This window comes from Oratosquilla oratoria, chromosome 29 (assembly GCF_046742065.1).
Source record: "Oratosquilla oratoria isolate Oo_2021 chromosome 29, ASM4674206v1, whole genome shotgun sequence".
Classification (NCBI taxonomy): domain Eukaryota; kingdom Metazoa; phylum Arthropoda; class Malacostraca; order Stomatopoda; family Squillidae; genus Oratosquilla; species Oratosquilla oratoria.
This window is the reverse complement of record NC_134805.1, coordinates 14,114,793-14,134,854: the sequence shown is the minus strand read 5'-3', so window position 1 is coordinate 14,134,854 and position 20,062 is coordinate 14,114,793. Positions and strand designations below refer to the sequence as shown.

The following is a 20,062-nucleotide window of genomic DNA, read 5'->3' as shown; positions in this document are numbered from 1 at the left end:
GTTATTTGGGGTCATGTGTGGCAGGAAATGGAAAAGCAGAAGTGGAGGTGAATTGTAGATTGTGAGAAGCAAGTAAATGTCTTGGGGAATTAAAAAGTGTTTTGAGAATTAGGGATCTGGGGATGAATGCAGATGAGATTATATGAAGAGGTGATTGTGTCAATGGCACTGGATGGGGAAGAGACTTGGAATTGAAGAGAGGCAGTGAGAAGTATAAATGTATTTACCTAGTTGTATTTTATGGGACAAGAGCTATGCTCATAGTGACCTGTTTTTGTATCTCTCTGCATCCAGTTTATTCTTAAAATCTTGTATAGTTTTGGTACTCACTGTTTCTCCATTTAGTTTATTCCAGACATCAATCACTCTATGTGGGAAGCTATTCTTTTTCAATTCTCTTCTGTAACTGGCCTGTTTTAGCTTCTTGTGTCTTCTTGCTTCTCTTCTGTCCTATTTTAATAAGTCATCTCTATCAAGAATTTCCATCCCTTTCATAATTCTGTAAATGGTCAACAGATCACCTCTTTCTCTTCTCTGTTCCAGTGTTGATAGATGTAATTTATCCAATCTTTGCATGTCAAATTTGTTAGTGTAGGTGCCATTTTTGTCACTGCTCTTTGATATATATATATATATATATATATATATATATATATATTTTTTTTTGTGCTAGGTGCCCATAGTGTTACAGCATACTCTAATTTAGGTCTTATCAGTGCAACCCCTATTTTCTTACCATTTCCTCATCTATGTAGTCGATGGCCACTTTCATTGATCTTAATAAGTTAAAAGTCTCTCCAAATAATTTATGGACATGTTTATCAGGTGTTCACTTGAGGTAATCACTCCCAGGTCCCTTTCTGAATTAATTTTTTTGACTTCCTTGTTACCAATTTTATATTGACCTGATATTCTATTTTTGCTTTTTTCCAAATTCCTTTATACTACATTTCGTAATGTTAAAGTTCATTTCACACCTCTGACTCTATTCCCATATTTTGTCCAGGTCTTCTTGTAGTGATCTGCAATATTCTGTGCTTATTCTCTTGAGTAATTTGGCATCGTCAGCAAAGAAGTTTATGTAACACTTCACTCCCTCATCCATATCATTTATATATATGGCGAACATTAAAGGAGCCAATACAAAGCCTTGCGGGATGCTACTTTTCACATCTTCCCAGTTCGAATTTTTGTCTCTAAATTGGAGATGGTTACAGAAAATGGAGAAAAGTGAGAGGTGAGCCAGCTGTTGTTTGCTGACGACACTGTGCTTGTGGCAGGATCGGAGGAGAGATTGAGGAACTTCGTGGCAGAGTTTGGGAGAGTATGTGATAGAAGAAAGCTAAAGATAAATGTGGGTAAAAGTAAGGTGATGAGATGTACAAGGGGTGAAAGTGGCAGTAGACTGGAAGTGAGCATTAAGGGAGAGCGACTGGAGGAAGTGGATAGTTTTAGATACTTGGGTGCAAATGTGGCAGGAAAAGGTGGAGTGAAGGTGGAGGTAGAATGTAGATTGAGAGAAGCGAGTAAATGCCTTGGTGGATTAAAGAGTGTAATGAGAAATAGACATTTGGGAATGGATGCGAAGAGGAGACTGTATGAAGGAGTGATTGTGCCAACAGCACTGTTTCGGGAAGAAACATGGAACATAAGAGAGGAAGAGAGAAGAAGTTTAAATGTGTTTGAGATGAGGTGTCTGAGAAGTATGATGGGGTTACTAGGCTAGATAGAGTGAGAAATGAGGAGGTGAGGAGGAGAACAGGGGTGGAAAAGGAGCTGGGAGATAGGGTTGATGACAGAATATTAGGATGGTTTGGACACATGGAAAGAATGAGTGAAGAAAGACTAGTAAAAGAGGTATGGAAGGCAGATGTGGAGGGAGTGAACATGAGGGGACGTCCTAGGATGAGGTGGATGGATGGGGTGAAGGGGGCTTTGGGGAAGAGGGGAATGTCTGTTGAGGAAGAACGGGAGAGGACAGAAGACAAGAGTGAATGGAGAATGGTTGTATATGGATGATGTTGTGATTGCATGAGGTGGAATGGGCGGGGGGTGGGGGGTGAGGTAGTATGTGTGAGCAAAATTTGAAGCAGCCCAAAGGGATTTCTCCCCGTCCTCTCCTTTTATGCAAGGGGGGACAGAGAGGGGGGGTCACCGATTTAATGAAGCGGCCTTACTGTGGATGAGCTGTGTCTTGCGACACTGCTTCTGACCCAGGGCAGTGGGCAAGGTGCAGGGATGACCCGTCATCCAGGAGGTGCTCAGATAAGAGGGAGGGTGGGAGGGGTGTGGAGTATATTCAGGGATGAAATAGGTGGGAATGATTTTATGCCTTTCCCTTTTTGGCTACCTCCCTTGTAATGAGGAAAAAGCCTTTGTATATGTATGTATGTAAGAAAATAATCTTTCATCCATTCCAGCAGCTTACCTTGTATTCCTCCTATTATTTCAATTTTTATTATTAACTTTTTGTGGTACTTTGTCAAAAGCCTTCTGCAAGTCCAAGAAGGTGCAATCTGCCCAGCCATCTCTTTCTTGTATTATTTCAATTAATCTCAAGTAAGGGCATATTAAGTTTGTGGTACATGATCTTCCACTGCTAAAGCCAAATTGTTTAGTGTTTAATATTTTATTGTCTTCCAAGTGTTTGATCCATTTGTTTCTGTGCTTGTAAGGGATACCGATCTGAAGTTTGTAGAATCTTCAAAGGATTACAAAGGATTACAAAGGCGGAGCATGCCGACAGGAGACCTTTTGATCTATATCTAGGTCGGATGCAAAAAAAAAAAAAAAAAAAAAATATATATATATATATATATATATATATATATATATATACATACATATACATATACACACATATATATATATACCATATATTAATAATAGAATAATAAAAAACTATAATAATGTAAATAACAAATAAAATACATAAATAAATGCATAGGTATAGTTAAAATAATAAACAAACAGGTAAATAGTAAATAATAAATTAACATATAACTAATAATAAATGAAGATCAGACAGACAAATGATAACAAAACAAAAACAAATAATATAAGATAAATTATAATCATTACAGCATCTTACTTAGGTATTTATCTAAATGATTCTTAAAGCTTCGAACTGAACTACATTGCACTACCTATGCAGGAAGTTTATTCCATTCATTAACTACACGGTTGGCAAAGTTGTTTCTACCTACTTCCAAATTGAATCTATTTCCGGACAGTTTGAGACCATTGTTTCTTGTCTGATTCTCATTCAATGTGAAAATTTGGTCACTTTTGATGTTGTCAATTCCCTTTAAAATCTTAAAGACCTGTATCAAGTCACCTCTGAGTCTACGCTTTTTTAGGGAAAATAGATTCATGTGCTTTAGTCAATTTTCGTATGATTTATTTTTGATATTTGGAATCAGTTTTGTGGCTCGCCGTTGTACTTTTTCTAGTCTGTCAATGTCTTTAATGAGATTCGGTGACCATACAGAAACAGCATATTCCAAATGTGGACGAACTAACGATTTATATAGCTTGTTAATGAGTGATGGACTTTTGAAATCAAAAGATCGCGCAATCAGTCCCAGAATCTTATTTGCTTTCTCAGAGGCTGAAATACATTGCTTGGATGATTTGAGGTCATTACTGATAATTACGCCGAGATCTTTTTCACTATCCACTTTTGTTAACGAATTTCCAAATAACTTGTAATCGTACTTACTGTTATTTTTACCTATGTGCATTACCTTGCATTTACTTGTGTTAAATTTCATTAGCCACTTTTCAGACCATTGCTGTAATTGATCTAAATCTTCTTGAATATCTAATTGGTTTGAGTGATAATTTGCCACTCCGCACAGTTTTGTATCATCAGCAAATTTGGAAACAGTAGATTTTAGTCCATGGTCTATATCATTTATTTATACTATGAATAGAAGTGGCCCAAGAACGGAACCCTGAGGAACTCCACTTGCAACACTTTTCCATCCAGAAGTTTTTCCATTTAAAACAACTCTCTGTTTTCGACCTTTCAACCAATTACTAGTCCAACCTAATAGGCTACCACTTATTCCATGCAAAGCTAGTTTAGTAAGTAGTCTTTCGTGTGGGACGGTATCAAAAGCTTTTGCAAAGTCTAGATATATTAAATCTATATTGTTTCTTTTGTCATAATTCGAGATAACTGTGTTGTAGGATTCAAGTAAGTTAGTCACGCAAGAACGTTTCCGTCTGAAACCATATTGGCTATCATTTATCAAACAGTTACTTTCTAAATGATGTTCGATAGCATCTCTGATGATAGTTTCCATTATTTTTCCTACGATTGAAGTCAAACTTATAGGCCTATAGTTATTTGGTTTCTTTTTGTCACCTTTTTTGAATATGGGAGTAACGTTAGCTAGCTTCCATTCTCTTGGGGCATCTCTGGATATGATGGATTTCTTGAAAATAATTTCTAATGGAACAACAATCTCATTTTTCATTTCCTTTAAGATTCTTGGATGCCAACCGTCAGGCCCTGGTGTTTCATTAACTTTGAGTTTGTCTATACACCTTTTAATTTTTTCTTTTGTTATATTTACAGTAGTGAGTAAGTTTACCCCAGACTTTTCACAGGTTTCAGTTTGGAATTCACTTTGAGGTGTTTCGTTTACGAATAGTGAGCTAAAATAATTGTTTAAGATATTACACATTCCTTCATTTGAATATTCAAGTTGACTGTCAGCAGATAATAGTGGACCAATGTGATTCCTAACAACCTTTTTATCTCTAATGTAACTATAGAATTCTTTGGGATTCTCTTTGGATTTATCAGCGATGTTCATTTCGTATTGTCGTTTTCTTTTTCTTATTGTCTTTTTTAAATCTCTCTGTATTGATATATAACTTTCATAGTCATTAGATGCACCCGAGCACTTATATTTCTTACAAGCCTGTCTCTTTTTAGCAATAATTTTTTCAGTTTCTTTGTCGAGCCACTTTGGGCGAGCCTGATTTGGGGGACGTCTGTCCTTAAAAGGAATGTAAGTTTGAATCATCTTAGTGAGCGTATTTTGAAATATTTCCCACATCTGATCTACAGGCCTTTCATTTAATTTTGCCTCCCAATCTGTAAACTGAAGCTCCTGACGTAGTCCTATGAACTGAGCTTTACTGAAATCGGGTATTTTAGAAGCACAAGTATCTATTCTAAAATTGTTTAGGAGTTTGAATCTGACTAAGTTGTGATCGCTATTCACAACAGATTCACCGACTTCTACATCAGTTACCATGCTTTCGGGGCTAGTGATCAAAAGATCGAGTAAGTTTCCATATCTTGTGGGCTCTTTTACATGCTGAATTAAGTAATTGTCACTAAGAAAATCAATCAAGCGATTACCTATATGGCCATGTTCAAGGGTCATCCAATCAATGTCAGTAAAATTGAAATCACCCATTATCAATAAATCCCGGTTGCAGAGACTAGACTGTTCGTGAAATAAGTTTGTCGTCTGCTAATGATAATGTCTTTGGCCTATATATTACACCTATATTCATTTTTTGTCCATTTGTTTGGGTTGACTCAACCCACAAACTATCACATGCATCCTGTTTCACTTTCTCTAAAACACAAGCATGAACATTGTTTTTAACGTACAATAGAACACCCCCACCTTTCTTATGGTTTCTATCCTGATGAAAGTGTTTAAATCCCGCAATATTAAATTCAGCTTCGAACTCTGTACCATTTAACCATGTCTCAGTTATTCCTATCTTTGTTTCCTCCTTTATATATTGGTATTATGTTTGCATCTTTCCAATCTTGCAGTACCTTTCCTTCTTTGAGTGAAAAGTCTATTATCTTGTATAATTTGTCTGTCAGTTCGTCTATACACTCTTTCAGTATTCAATTTGCAATTCCATCCAATCCATGCAATTTCCTAACATCTAGATGTTTTTATTTGGTCTCTTATTTTTTTCTATGTTACCTTCATTTCTTTCATTTTAGGGGATCTTTCTCGTTGTCCATCTTCACAAATTTGTGAGCTCTCACTTGTAAAAACAGACCTGAAATGTCTGATCATAACTTCCACTATTTCTGTGTCATCTCTATATTCAATATCTCCTCACAGTTTTACAATTTCGTGTTTGTCTTTTAATTTATCATTCACATATCTGTAAAAGAGTTTAGGTTGATCCTTATATTTGTCTATAATATCTTTTCAATAGTTTCTTTTTTCTTTCATGCATATATTCATATATTCGTTCCTAAGTTTTATATATGTTTGCCATTTGGATGTTTTTTGTCTCTTTTTCCATCTTTTCCAGGATTTGTCTCTTATAACTTTAGCCTCACTGCACCTTTTGTTATACCAACACTTTACATAAATCTCTTTTTGCTTCTTCCCTGTACTTTTCTTTGAATATGTTCCATTTATCTTCCATCTTTGTTTCCTCTTTAGAAAATTTATCCCAGTTTGGGTTTTGGAAAATTTTTCTTACATATACCAAGGCTTTTTCCTCCTTACAAGGGAGGTAGCCAAAAAGAAAAAGGCATAAAATCATTCCCTCCCATTCCATCCCTAAATACACTCCACTCCCCTCCATCCTCCCTCCCATCTTAGCACCTCCTGGATGACAGGTCATCCCTGCACCTTGTCCACTGCCCTGGGTCAGAGGCAGTGTCGCAAGGCACAGCACATCCACAGCAAGGCCGCTTCATTAAATCGGTGACCCCCCCTCTCCGTCCCCCCATGCAGAAAAGGAGAAGACAGGGAGAAATCCCTTCGGGCTGCATCAAATTTTGCTCACACATACTACCTCACCCCCCCATCTCCCCACCCATTCCACCTCATGCATCACAACATCATCCATATACAACCGTTCTCCATTCACCCCTGTCTTCTGTCCTCTCTCGTCCTTCCTCAACAAACATTCCCTTCTTCTCCAAAGCCCTCTTCACCCCATCCATCCATCTCATCCTAGGACGTCCTCTTAGTTTTACAAGATCTGTTTTGTTTTACATTAATATTCCTTCTCTATGTTTATCATTCCTTCTTACATTGTTTTGTTCTTTTAATTCAAACTATTAGTATATGGGTGGGAGTGGTTTCTATGCATTTTTCTTTTTGGCTACCCCCTGTGTAAGGGGGAAAAAGCCTTTGGTATATGTATGTATGTATCCTTGTCACATTTATACCCTTTTTGGTCAATATCATGACACTTTCTCCCTGTTTGTCTGTTCTATTCTTCGCTTAGTGGTTGTATAGACCTTGTCCCACCATACTTGTTGACAGAGGGCCTTTCAGTTTTGTCTCCGCAATTCCCATAATGTCAGGTTTCTCTATTTCCAGATAGTCATTTACTTCATTAATTCTAGAGATCATACCATCGATATTTGTGTATGCCACTTTTAGTTTCAATTTTTTCTTTTCTTTTTTGGTTTAGTTTCCATTTTTCTGATGTACCATTTTTTCAGTCTCAGGTCCAGTGCTTTCCAAAAAAAAAATCGTTTTTTCCATCTCTGTTCTTTTCTCATTTCTATTGTTGGCTTCAATTCTGAGAGCCTTGTCTTTCTTTTTTTCCTCATCACTCATTTCCTTTTTTAAGCATATATGTTTGAATTTCTTGCTGTTTGCTAATTCAACCGCCTTCGATAGTACCTTCTCAGCTATCATTTGAGTTCTTAGTTTTATTTTCAGAGGTCTATGTTGTTTTGCTTTTGAGTATTCGCCTATCCTGTGAATCTCATCAATTTCATTGTCAAAATTTTGCCCTTCATCCTGAATTTCATTTCAGAATTTTCTTAGCTATTTCTTTTTCTTCCTTTTCTCTTTGTATTTACCTAATTGTATTTACCTAGTTGTATTTTACTGGACGAGAGCCATGCTTGTTGTGACCCGTTTTCGTATCTCTCCACATCCAGTTTATTCCTAAAATCGTGTTTAGTTTCGGCATTCACTGTTTCTCTGTTCAGTTTGTTTCAGACATCAATCACTCTATATATTTTGCCTAGTTGTATTATACAGGAAGGGAGCTATGCTTGTGGTGACCCGTCTTTGTGTCTCTCAGCATCAAGATTTTTCTTAAAATCTTGAATAGTGTTTGCACACACTGTTTCTTTGTCTAATTTGTTCCAAGTATCTATCACTCTGTGTAGGAAGCTTCTTTTTTTTTTTTCAGATCTCTTCTGTAATTATCTTTTTTGATTTTTTTTCATGTCTTCTTGTTTTTCCATTGTCTCATTTCAATAAATCATTCTTATCTAAGATTTCGATTCCCTTCATAATTCTATAGATAGTAGGTCTCCTCTTTCCCTTCTTTGTTCCAGAGTTGGTAATTCTAATTTGGACAGCCTTTGTTCCTATGTCATTTTGGAAAGAGTTGGTGCCAGTTTTGTTGTTGCTCTTTGTATTCTTTCTAATTTTTCTATATTCTTTTTGGTACTGGGTGTCCATAGTGTTGCTGCATACTCAAGTTTTGGTCTCATTAGTGTAGTTAAATTTTCTTTATCATTTCCTCATCCAAATAGGCAAATGCCACTTTTATTGGCCTCAATAAATTGTAGGTTTCTCCAACTATTTTATCAATATGCTAATCTGGTGTCATGTCTATGCAGATCATTGCTCCAAGGTCTTTTTCAGAGTTTACTTTTTTGACCTCTTCTTCACCAATTTTATAATCTCTCAATATTCTGTTTTGACTTTTTCCAAATCCATTATACATTTCTTGATGTTGAATTTCACTTCCCATTTTTGAGTCCATTTTCAGATCTTGTCCAATTCTTGTTGTAATGAGTTACAATCCTCCTCCCTTCTTACTTTTAGTATTTTTGCATCATCTGTAAAGAAATTCATGTAATACTCTACTCCTTCATCCATGTCATTTATGTATATGGCAAACATGATTGAGGCCAGTACTGATCCCTGCAGGATAAAAATGTCTAAGAAGTTACAAAAGTTACAATGGTAGTTACAGTGAGATATGAGGTAAGGAGGAGAGCTGGGGTGGAAAAGGAGATGGCAGGCAGGGCTAATGAATGAGTAATAGGATGGTTTGGTCACATAGAAGGAGTGAAGAAAATTTGGTAAAAGAGGTGTGGGAGGCAGAGGTGGATGGATTGATCTTGAGGGGATGACCAAGGATGAGATGGACAGATGGGATGAAAAGGGATTTGAGCAAGAGGGGAATGTTTATTGAGCAAGGAAGGGTGAAGCAGGGGATAGGGTTGAGTGGACAAGGATGGAGTGAGGGAGTAGGGAGTGGTTACGTATTTTTATTTACCTAATTGTATTATACAGGAAGGGGAGCTATGCTCATAGTGACCCATCTTTGTATCTCTCAGCATCTAGTTTGTTCATAAATTCTTATATGGTGTTTGCACACACTATTGTTTTGTTCAATTTGTTCAAGACATCCACCACTCTGTGTGAAAAACTTTTTTTTTTTTTTTAGATCTCTTCTATAACTATCCTTTTTGATTTTCTTTTCATGTCCCTGTGCTTTTCTTTTATACCACTTTAATCAATCTTCTCTGTCAAGGACTTTCATGCCTTTTATGATTCTGTAAATGGCCAATAGATCTCCTCTTTCTCTTCTTTGTTCCAGGGTTGGTAGTTCCAGTTTGGACAATCTTTGTTTGTATGTCAAATCTGAAAGTGTTGGTGCCATCTTTGTTGTTGCTCTTTGGATTCTTTCTAATTTCCTTGGATTCTTTTCTGTACTAGGTGTTCATAGTGCAGCAGTGTACTCCAATCTTGGTCTTATTAGTGTGACTACTATTTTCTTTACCATTACTTCATCCAAGTAATTAAAGGCCACCTTTATTGATCTCACTAAATTGTAGGTTTCTCCAGCTATTTTGTTTATATGCTTGTCTGGTGACATGTCTTTGTTAATAATTACTCCTACGTCCTTTTTAGAGCTTTCTTTATTTCCTTTGTACTGATTTAATATTGTCCTGATATCCTTTTTTTACTTTTTCCAAACTCTGTTATACAGCGTTTCTTGATGTCGAAGTTCATTTCTCATTTTTGGCTCCATTCCCTGATTTTGTCCAGGTCTCTCTGTAGTGATTCAGTCTTTTTCTGTACTTACTTTCTTCAGTAGTTTTGCATCATCTGCAAAGAAGTTAATATAACATTCTACACCTTCATCCATGTCATTTACATAGATAGCAAATATTATTGGAGTTAATACAGAACCTTGTGCGACTCCACTTATCAATTCTTCCCAGTTTGAGTTTTTATCTTTAAGCATCACTCTCATGATAGTTTGATGTAGCCAAAGTGATTTTTTCCCTGTCTGCTCTATTTTCAGCATGAAGGGATGGAGAGAGGGAGTCGTCAATTAAGTTAAGTGGCCTTGCTGTGCATGCTCTATGTCACGAATTAGTGCCTCCCCTCTTTTTCTACCTCATTGACTTGTGGACTAAGGTATAAGTTAGGGAATTATTGTGAACCCTCTTCGCACATAAATAAAGGAAGTAATGAATGTGTGGAGTTGGGTAGATAGGGATAAGAATATATATATTAAGATATGTTGGCACTTGTGCAGTGGCACCTGTGTTGTGTGGTTGGTGTATAAAACGGGGGTGCAGGCACCCATAGCCCCGCTCTCCGCATCCGCCCTCTGCACATTATAATACTTTGTAAGAGATATTCTCATTATTCTATGTTAGTAAATGCTAAAGTGATTTTGTATATCTTCTTTCTTTATCCTGGCGTAACGAACGTATCTATAAGAGGCAACATTTCTCTGAGATTCTGGATTGCAGGAACTACTCAAAGTCTAATTTAGACTTTGATATATCAACTCAAAAACAGAACTTAGGGTATGACATAAATGGGGGCCTGACCGGGATCTGAACCTGGGACCTCTCGTACCCCATTTATGTCATACCCTAAGTTCTGTTTTTGAGTTGATATATCAAAGTCTAAATTAGACTTTGAGTAGTTCCTGCAATCCAGAATCTCAGAGAAATGTTGCCTCTTATAGATACGTTCGTTACGCCAGGATAAAGAAAGAAGATATACAAAATCACTTAAGCATTTACTAACATAAAATAATGAGAATATCTCTTACTTACAAAGTATTATAATGTGCAGAGGGCGGATGCGGAGAGCGGGGCTATGGGTGCCTGCACCCCCGGTTTATACACCAGCCGCACAACACAGGTGCCACTGCACCAGTGCCAGCGTATCTTAATATATATATTCTTATCCCTATCTACCCAACTCCACACATTCATTACTTCCTTTATTTATGTGCGAAGAGGGTTCACAATAATTCCCTAGCTTATACCTTAGTCCACAAGTCAATGAGGTAGAAAAAGAGGGGAGGCGCTAATTCACCTTCTTCTTCTTGATTAATGTGCCCCTTAACCTCCGCTGGCAGGCGGTGTCGGTTTCGTACCACTCCGCTGCCAGCCCACAGGCACTTTCGCGCACATTCTAGGCCAATGGTCCCAGCAGACAAGGAGTCATTGTTCCACCGGGCCCCTTTGATGCAGGCCCAACACTTTTGCACACATCAATCACTGTGCAGCACTGCCACACACAGGGAGTCCATTGTTCATTCCCCCCCCCATAGAGCTATGGCGGTTGAGGGAGGGGACGCTGTCTTCCCAACCGTCAGACCTACGCCGCTCCATATTTGGTCCGTGTTATAGGTCATATCGAGGGGTCGCACAACACAGTATAGTTATGCTCAAGGAATGAATATGTCACATCACTGGTATGGACACGGTGTGACGTGACACTCTGTCTTGTTGTATTGCTTCTAATCCAGGGCATAGGGGTGGGATACAGGGATGACCTGTCATCCATGAGGAGCCAAGATAGGAGAGAGGAAAGGGTGATGGATGGGAGTGGGTACATACCTCTTGACTTGGGTACCTCCCTTATAAGGGGAAAAAAGCCTTTATTTTATAGATAGATTAGATAGCCTATATTTCAAATCTGTTATCATTAGAGACTGTTCCGTTACTTTTTATTTGTTGGGGAACTTCATGCTTTTATGAGTATAATGAGCCCTAATTTGTATTGCATTGTCTTTTGCCTTCTCACAGCTCCCACTATCTTTGCACCACATATTACCAAGTATTTTTCAGTAACTCATCAAAATTCTGTGACTAACTGTAGCGTTTTTTAACCCTGCAGGATGTAATCATGATGCAGTGTTTGTTCACAGTTTGGCAAAGGTTCTCCATGGGTTGAAGGAAAGATTGATGAAGTGCTTGGTTAAAAAAATTATACGGTAAAGGTTCAGAGTTTGAGAAATATCATCTGGAAAAGATATGCATATCAAATTATGCCTAGATATGTGGGTGTGTCACATACTCACATTGTGATGTGACATAGCTGTTCATTATGCTTACCTATGTTATAATATGTAACCCTTAGTGATTTTGTGCTTAATTATATTATAGTATGCAATCCTCGGTGAGTCCTACAGTGCGACTCCAATTATGGAGTGGCGCCAAGTTGACGGTACCTCCCCCCCTCCTTCTCCTGGCCCTCTCTCGCCCATAGCCCTATGGATGGGCGTGGACGAACAATGGACCTCTTGTGTGCGGCTATGCTTCACGGTGATGAATGCCCGCGAAAGGCGTTGGACCTGTATCGAGGCGGGGCCGCTAGTACAATGGTTCCTTGTACTCCGAGACCGTTGACCTAGAACGCGCGCGAAACTCCTCGCGGACAAGCGGCGGAGGACTACAGAAGGGACGCCGTCTTCCAGCCGAGGTTAAGGGGGTAACATTAATCAAGAAGAAGATGGCGAAGTAGTGCTTTCCCCTTTTTCGCTACCTCATTGTCTCGTAGGTTAAGATGTTAGTTAGGGAATTTATTGTGAGGCCTCTCCACGCATGAATAAAGGATAAGAGTGGTGTGTGGAGTTGTGCAAATAGAGATAGGGCAATGTACAATAGTTAATTTGGCACTCGGGCTGTGGCACCGGTGTTGTGCGGCTGAGGTATAAAGTCGGGGGTGCAGGCACCCACGCCAGATATTCCCCGCAGCCGCTCCTCTGTCCATTACTTTGTAAGTAAGAAGCCATTCATATCCATATTAGTAAATATTCTTATGTATACGTGTGCAAATTCTTTTTTTATCCTGGTGCAGTAGATGTATCCTTAAAGAGGCGATCGCAACCTGAGGTATCATATTGTAGGAACTATATAAACACTCTGTTCGATTACAGTGAGTTTAATATATCAACTCAAGTGGAACCTCAGTCTATGACAGGGTAATTTTGGCCAACCTAAGAGTAACCATTCAATTGATACTTCCATAGATAGCTCTTCTGTTAGAGTGGATGTTTCTAGAAATCCAATGTTGGATCCACCTGTGACTGATGATAATACTAATGTAGAACCTCCAAGAGAAGACCTTGTTAGTAATAAGCATGATTGTTCAGTACAAACAAAAGAGATATGACATTCCAGTTGCATCTGTAGGTCACCTGATAGGTTGAATTTGTAATTATAAGTTATATGTTTATTAAAAAGGGGAGAAATGTAATGTTTTGTAAACCTGCTAAGACTAGATGAATCCTGTTGTCATGGTTGTCTGAGATCATGTTTTGTTTGTAGTTACATCCCAACTGAGAGGTTGTATTAAATCTAAATTAAGACCAGTCACTTATCACACTTAATCAACCCCATTCAGAATATAAAACTAAAATTCTTATATGTAATATACAATAACAATATCTACTTACTAGACAGTAAGCAAAATTGAAGTCTTCTTTTAATTCTGTGATGATGCAGTCTTCACCACTTAACAGCTCCACTCTACAGTTTTGTAACTTCCCATTTGATTGTGCTGGTAAAGTTATATTGAAAGCTAATGAGGTGGTGTCCCGTATGACAAAAACATCCTCTGGGCGTTCAGGTGCTGAAACAGTTTCATGTGTAGTTAATGGAGAAACACAAAGAGATTTAGGCCAAGAGTAGCTTAACTGTATTTAAAGCCATTCCTTTAGATCTAAATGCATGAACAGCCATGACTATTGACAATTATTCTTCTAATTGTAGATGAAATAGGCAACTTCTAATGAAGTTGAAGAACCTTTCATGTTAACCCTTTCCTTCCTCACCCATCACCCTCCCACAAAGTGGGAAGTGTGATGGTAGGGCAAGCTCTGTCAGTTGTGGTAAGCCACTGGATTTTTTAGGCCAATGTTTGGGTCATCTCCATGCCTGGCCATGGGTGTCAGGAACCAATACAAGAAGCATGCAGTGGGTCCCAGAAACCAAACTCACAACCACCTGCTCTATTCTCCCCAGTCCATATAACCAGTTATGAAAGTCAGCACTGGTTGATGATAATTCCATTACAATATCACTAGGTCTCTCTTGCAGAAGACCCATGGCTTTCAGGTAACTGGCAATAGCCATCAGATTGGCTCATAAGTCATGGAATAAAATTTTGTGTTGTTGTCTGGGTAATGCAAGGGTGGGACAGTATAATATGAAGTATTCTATCTCCTCTGTGTGATAGTTGCATCTAGGGCAGTTTCTTTCTGTGGGTAGACCTATTCTGTCCTTATTTTTTGGAAGGATGTGTGAGAGTAAGAAATTTAAGAGTGAATGTACATGAAGTAATATGATGGTACCATGTTCTTACTCATTGTATTGTTCAATTCCTTATATTGTATGTATGTATATGTATGTATATGTATGTATATATATATATATATATATATATATATATATATATATACATATATTATCAACATATAGAATGGAGGAAAGAAGAGAAGAAAGAAAGAATAATGAATCAACAAAAACAGGACTCGACATGAGTAGAATAGAATCGCCACTTGGAGTGATACCTAAGACTTGTTTAAACGACACACCAAAATCAACCCAAAGGTGGGAAAACAAAGTTTTTTCCAGTTTCCAGAGAGACAGAACAATATTAGGTAAAGGGTTAGATGCAGAGAGGGAATCTAGGTATAGGAGTATACTAAGAAGTCGAGACATTAACAATGTGATGGAGGAATTAATAGATTTGAGAATAGATTATAGAGCAATGCACAGAGAAATGACTAATCTATGAAAAGCTTATGAAGAAATGAACAGAGAGCTTAAAAATGAAGACAGAAACAAAAATGAGAAAAAAAAAAAAAGGTAAAAAAACAATTACAAGCAGTGACCAAAAAAGTGGGAGAATCGATTAAGGAGACAGATCTAGAAATGAAAAATCTGTGGAAACAAGAACAAGAAAATCAGAAAATAACATTTAAAGAAATAGTACAACAGTAGGTAGAGGAGAATGCTAAAGAAACGGTAATTAAAGTAATTAAAGAAAAGGAAAATTGGGTAAGAGACACAGATAAAAAAAAGTGCATTGTAGTATATGGTATTAAAGAAAACATAATGTATACAAATATTAAAGAGAAAAAGAGGAGAAAGAAATTGCAAAGGAAATTCTGAAAGTGGTTCAGGAAGAAGGTCAAGAGGGTGATAAAGACATCGACAAGGTGCATAGGGGGAGGCAATATTCAAGAGGAAAACATTGTAGGCCACTAAAAATCAAACTAAGGACTCAAATGATAGTTGAGAAGTACCGTACTATAGAAAGCAGCAAAGCTAGCAAGCTGTGAAAAATATAAAAATATATGGATAAAAAGGAAATGAGTGATGAGGAAATAGAAAAAGAAAAGGCACTTAGACATGAAGCAAATGAAAAAAATGAGAAAAGAACAGACTGAAAATAATTTTTTTTTTTTTTTTTTTTTTTTTTTTTTTCTTTTTTTTCTTTTTTTAGGGTACTGGACCTGAGGCTGAGAAAATGGTACATCCATAAAAAAAAAAAAAAAAAAAAAAAAAAAAAAAAAAAAAAATTAAAAAAAAAAATAAACTAAAAAAGAGAAGAAAGGAAGAAATTAAGAATAACATATAAGAACAGACAGAATGATGTCTGGACTAAACGAATTAAATGACTGTTAACAGAGAAACCTGACATAATGGGAATTGTGGAGACAAAATTAAAAGGTTCACTACCATCAAATACCATGGGACAAGGTGTATATAACCCAATGGATGAAAAATAGAATGGAAAAACAGGGTGGAGGAATCATGTTTTTTACTATAAAGAAAGTTTAAATGTGACAAGGATAACATAAGGACAAAATAATGTAGAATTAATTATGATTAAAGTTGAAAATGCAAATATGAAAAGTAGAAAATTTATAGTAGTATATGTGCCCCCCAAAACGCAGGCTTGGACTGATAGTGATCATTCCAAATTACTGGAAGACACAATGAATACATTAATTGAATTAATGAAAGAAGGAATCATAGTAATTTTGGGCAACTCTTAACTCATAGGAAATGCATTGGTAAGAAATGACACTAAAAGGAGAGGAACTTTGGAGAAATATTCTACTGGATATGACCACTGAATATACATTGACTCAGTGGGTGAAAGAAAACACCAGATATAGAAACAATGAAGAACTGTCGAGACTGGACTTAATATTCACATCTGAGCATGAAATAGTGGACAAGATGGAATATTAGACACCAATTGGCAAGAGTGACCACATACTAATAGAGTTTGAACTAAAAGAAGAAAATTATGTGAGAAGAGATGAGAAACACAGAAAAGGAAGACTAATGTAAAACGAATCGGACTTCGAATAACTAGAAAAAAAATTCAAAATGCAAACTAGGAAAAAATTTTAAATGAAGAAACAAAGATGGAGGAGAAGTGGAACATATCAAAAGAAAAATACAAGGAGGGAGCAGATAAATATGCACCAAAAAAAAAAAAAAAAAAAAAAAAAGGATATACATAAAGTGTTGGTATAGCAAAACGTGTAGTGACGCAAAAGATAGAAGAGACAAAGCCTGGAAAAGATGGAAAAGAGATGAAAAAAAAAAAAGACCAAATAGCAAACATACATCAAACTAAGAAACAAAAATGTAAGAATTGCAGGGAAGAAAAAAGAAACTATGAAAATGACATAATAGAAAAATGGATGGACCAACCTAAACTATTCTACAGATATATAAATGACAAACTAAAAGACAAACAAAATAGTGAAACTGCGCAAAGGAAATAAAGAATATATAGATGATGTAGTAATGGCTGAAATTATGATCAAGCATTTTAAATCTGTATTTATTCATAATCAAAAACTCACAAAATTGGGAGGAAGGACAGAAAGATCCTCTGCAATGAAAGAAATAAAGTGATACAGAAAGAAATAAGAGAACAAATAAAAAACCTTGATGTAAGAAAGTCACACATACCAGATGGAATTGCAATTTGGATAATGAAAGAATGTACAGATGAACTAGCAGACAAAATACACAAGATCATTGATTTCTCAGTCAAAGAAGGAAAAGTACCACATGATTGGAAAAATGCAAATATTGCACCAATATACAAAGGAGGGGACAAAGAAAATCCAACCAACTATAGACCGGTCTCCCTTACATGTACTATAGCAAAAATATATGAAAAAGTTATCAAAAGTAAATAGATTAAACACTTGGAGGATAACAAAATACTAAATCCAAAACAATTTGGATTTAGAAGTAGGAAATCATGTGCCACAAACTTAATATGCTTTTACTCAAAATTAATAGAAATGATTCAAGAAAGGGATGGATGGGTAGATTGTGCCTTCTTAGATTTACAAAAGGTGTTTGACAAAGTAACACACAACTACTAAGAAAAATTGAAACAATAGGTGGAATACAAGGAAAGCTATTGGAATGAATGAAAGATTTCTTGAAGGGGGAAAAAATGAGGGTGGTACCCAGAGATAAGAACTCAAATTGGGAAGAAATGATAAGTGGAGTCCCACAAGGTTCTGTTTTGGTTCCAATAATGCTTATCTTATATAATGACATGGATGAAGGTGTGGAATATTATATAAACTTCTTTGCAGACAATGCGAAACTACTAAAGAGAGTAAGTACAGAGGAAGATCGCAAATCATTACAAGAAAACCTAAACAAAACCTGGAAATGGAGTGAGAAGAGTGAAGTGAATTTCAACATTAAGAAATGTAGTATAATGGAATTTGGAAAAAGCAAAAATAGAATATGGGGACAAGACAAAATTAGTACAAAGGAAATTAAAAAAGTCAAATTGGAAAGGGACCAAGGAGTAACTATTACCAATGACATAACACCAGACAAACATATCAACATATTAGTAGGAGAAACTTTCAATTGATTAAGATCAATGAAAGTGGCTTTTGACCACATGGATGAAGAAATGGTAAAGAAAATATTAGCTACATTGATAAGACCAAAATTGGAGTACGCTGCGACAATATGGACACCTAGTACTAAAAATAACATAAGTTAGTAAGAATTCAAAGAGCAACAACAAAGATGGCACCAACACTCTCCAATTTGACATACAAACAAAGATTGAACAAATTCGAACTACAAACCCTGGAACAAAGAAGAGAAAGAGGAGACCTGCTAACCATATACAGAATTATGAAAAGGATGGAAGTCCTTGATAGAGATGAATTATTAAAGTGGGATAGAAGAAAAACCAGAGGACACAAAAAGAAACTTAAAAAGGATAGTTACAGAAGAGATCTGAAAAAGAATAGTTTCCCACACAGAGTGATAAATATCTGGAACAAACTAAGTGAAGACACAGTGAGTGCAAAAACTATACAAGAATTTAAGATCAAATTGGATGCTGAAAGATATAAAAGCAGGTCACTAAAAGCATAGCTCTCTTCCCATAAAATACAATTAGGTAAACACATGTTGGTCATCATAGTGACAACATGTATTACTTGGTGCTCCAGTGAAATACAATTTTTCACATAACGGCATAACAAGAGCCTCAATTATAGATTACCTAGGATGTATATTATGGCTGTTCAACTTATACATGGATGGGGTGGTGTGAGAGGTAAATGCAAGGGTGGTGGGACAGGGATTGGAAATCTTTGAAGAAAATGGAGAAAAGTGGGAGGTGAGCCAGCTGTTGTTTGCGGATGACACTGCGCTTGTAGCAGAACCAGAGGAGGGATTGAGGAAGTTGGTGACAGAGTTTGGGAGAGTGTGTGAGAGAAGAAAGTTGAGGATAAATGTGGGTAAAAGTAAGGTGATGAGATGTACAAGGGGTGAAAGTGGCAGCAAACTGGAAGTGAACATTATGGAAGAGTAACTGGAGGAAGTGGATAGTTTTAGATACTTGGGTGCAAATGTGGCAGGAAAGGGTGGAGTGAAGGTGGAAGTAGAATGTTGGTTGAGAGAAGCAAGTAAATACCTTGGTGGATTAAAAAGTGTAATGACAAAGAGACATTTGGGAATTGATGCTAAGAGGAGACTATATGAAGGAGTGATTGTGCCAACAGCACTGTATGGGGCAGAAACATGGAACATAAGAGAGGAAGAGAGAAGGAGTTTGAATGTGTTTGAGATGAGGTGTGTGAGAAGTATGATGGGGGTTACCAGGCTGGATAGAGTGAGAAATGAGGAGGTGAGGAGAAGAACAGGGGTGGTGAGGGAGTTGGGAGATAGGGTTGATGAAAGAGTATTAGGATGGTTTGGACACATGGAAAGAATGAGTGAAGAAAGGCTAGTAAAAGAGGTGTGGAAGGCTGATGTGGAGGGAGTGAACATGAGGGGGCGTCCTAGGATGAGATGGATGGATGGGGTGAAGGCAGCTTTGGGGAAGAGGGGAATGTCTGTTGAGGAAGACGGGAGAGGACAGAAGACAGGGGTGAATTGAGAATGGTTGTACCATATATACTCGTCTATAGGTCAATCTCGTGTAAAGGTCGGCCCCCCATTTTTGGCCAAAAAATCTGGAATTTTCCATATACCTCATGTATAGGTCGAATGGCTTGTTTTTATTTTGGTGCTGTGAGCATTCCACTGTCTTTATGCTTTGAAGTGGCATGGCTTGCCTGGTATAGCAATTGATTATCATTGATTTTTTCACTTCATTAATTCTGATGTATTTTGGCTTATGTTTTTTTCAAGTTCACTGATTTTCATATTTAATGAGTTTCACTGAAATTGCCATTTCAGCAGAGTGAAAAACTTGAACAGATTACAAAGATTTTTTTTTCATGAAAGTAGCAG

The 20,062-nt window shown here is 37.0% G+C and overlaps 1 protein-coding gene across 5 annotated transcripts in view; it reads right to left on the bottom strand.

Annotated features, from left to right (window-relative positions):
* The window catches only part of LOC143040605 (uncharacterized), a 535,837-nt gene that overhangs the window by 167,479 nt on the left and 348,296 nt on the right, over positions 1 to 20,062 (bottom strand). For all 5 annotated transcript variants that reach the window (XM_076211732.1, XM_076211736.1, XM_076211735.1 and 2 more), the window contains one exon: positions 13,702 to 13,877. In XM_076211732.1, coding sequence (XP_076067847.1) covers positions 13,702 to 13,877 — 176 coding nt within the window. The remainder of the gene's footprint in view (positions 1 to 13,701; positions 13,878 to 20,062) is intronic.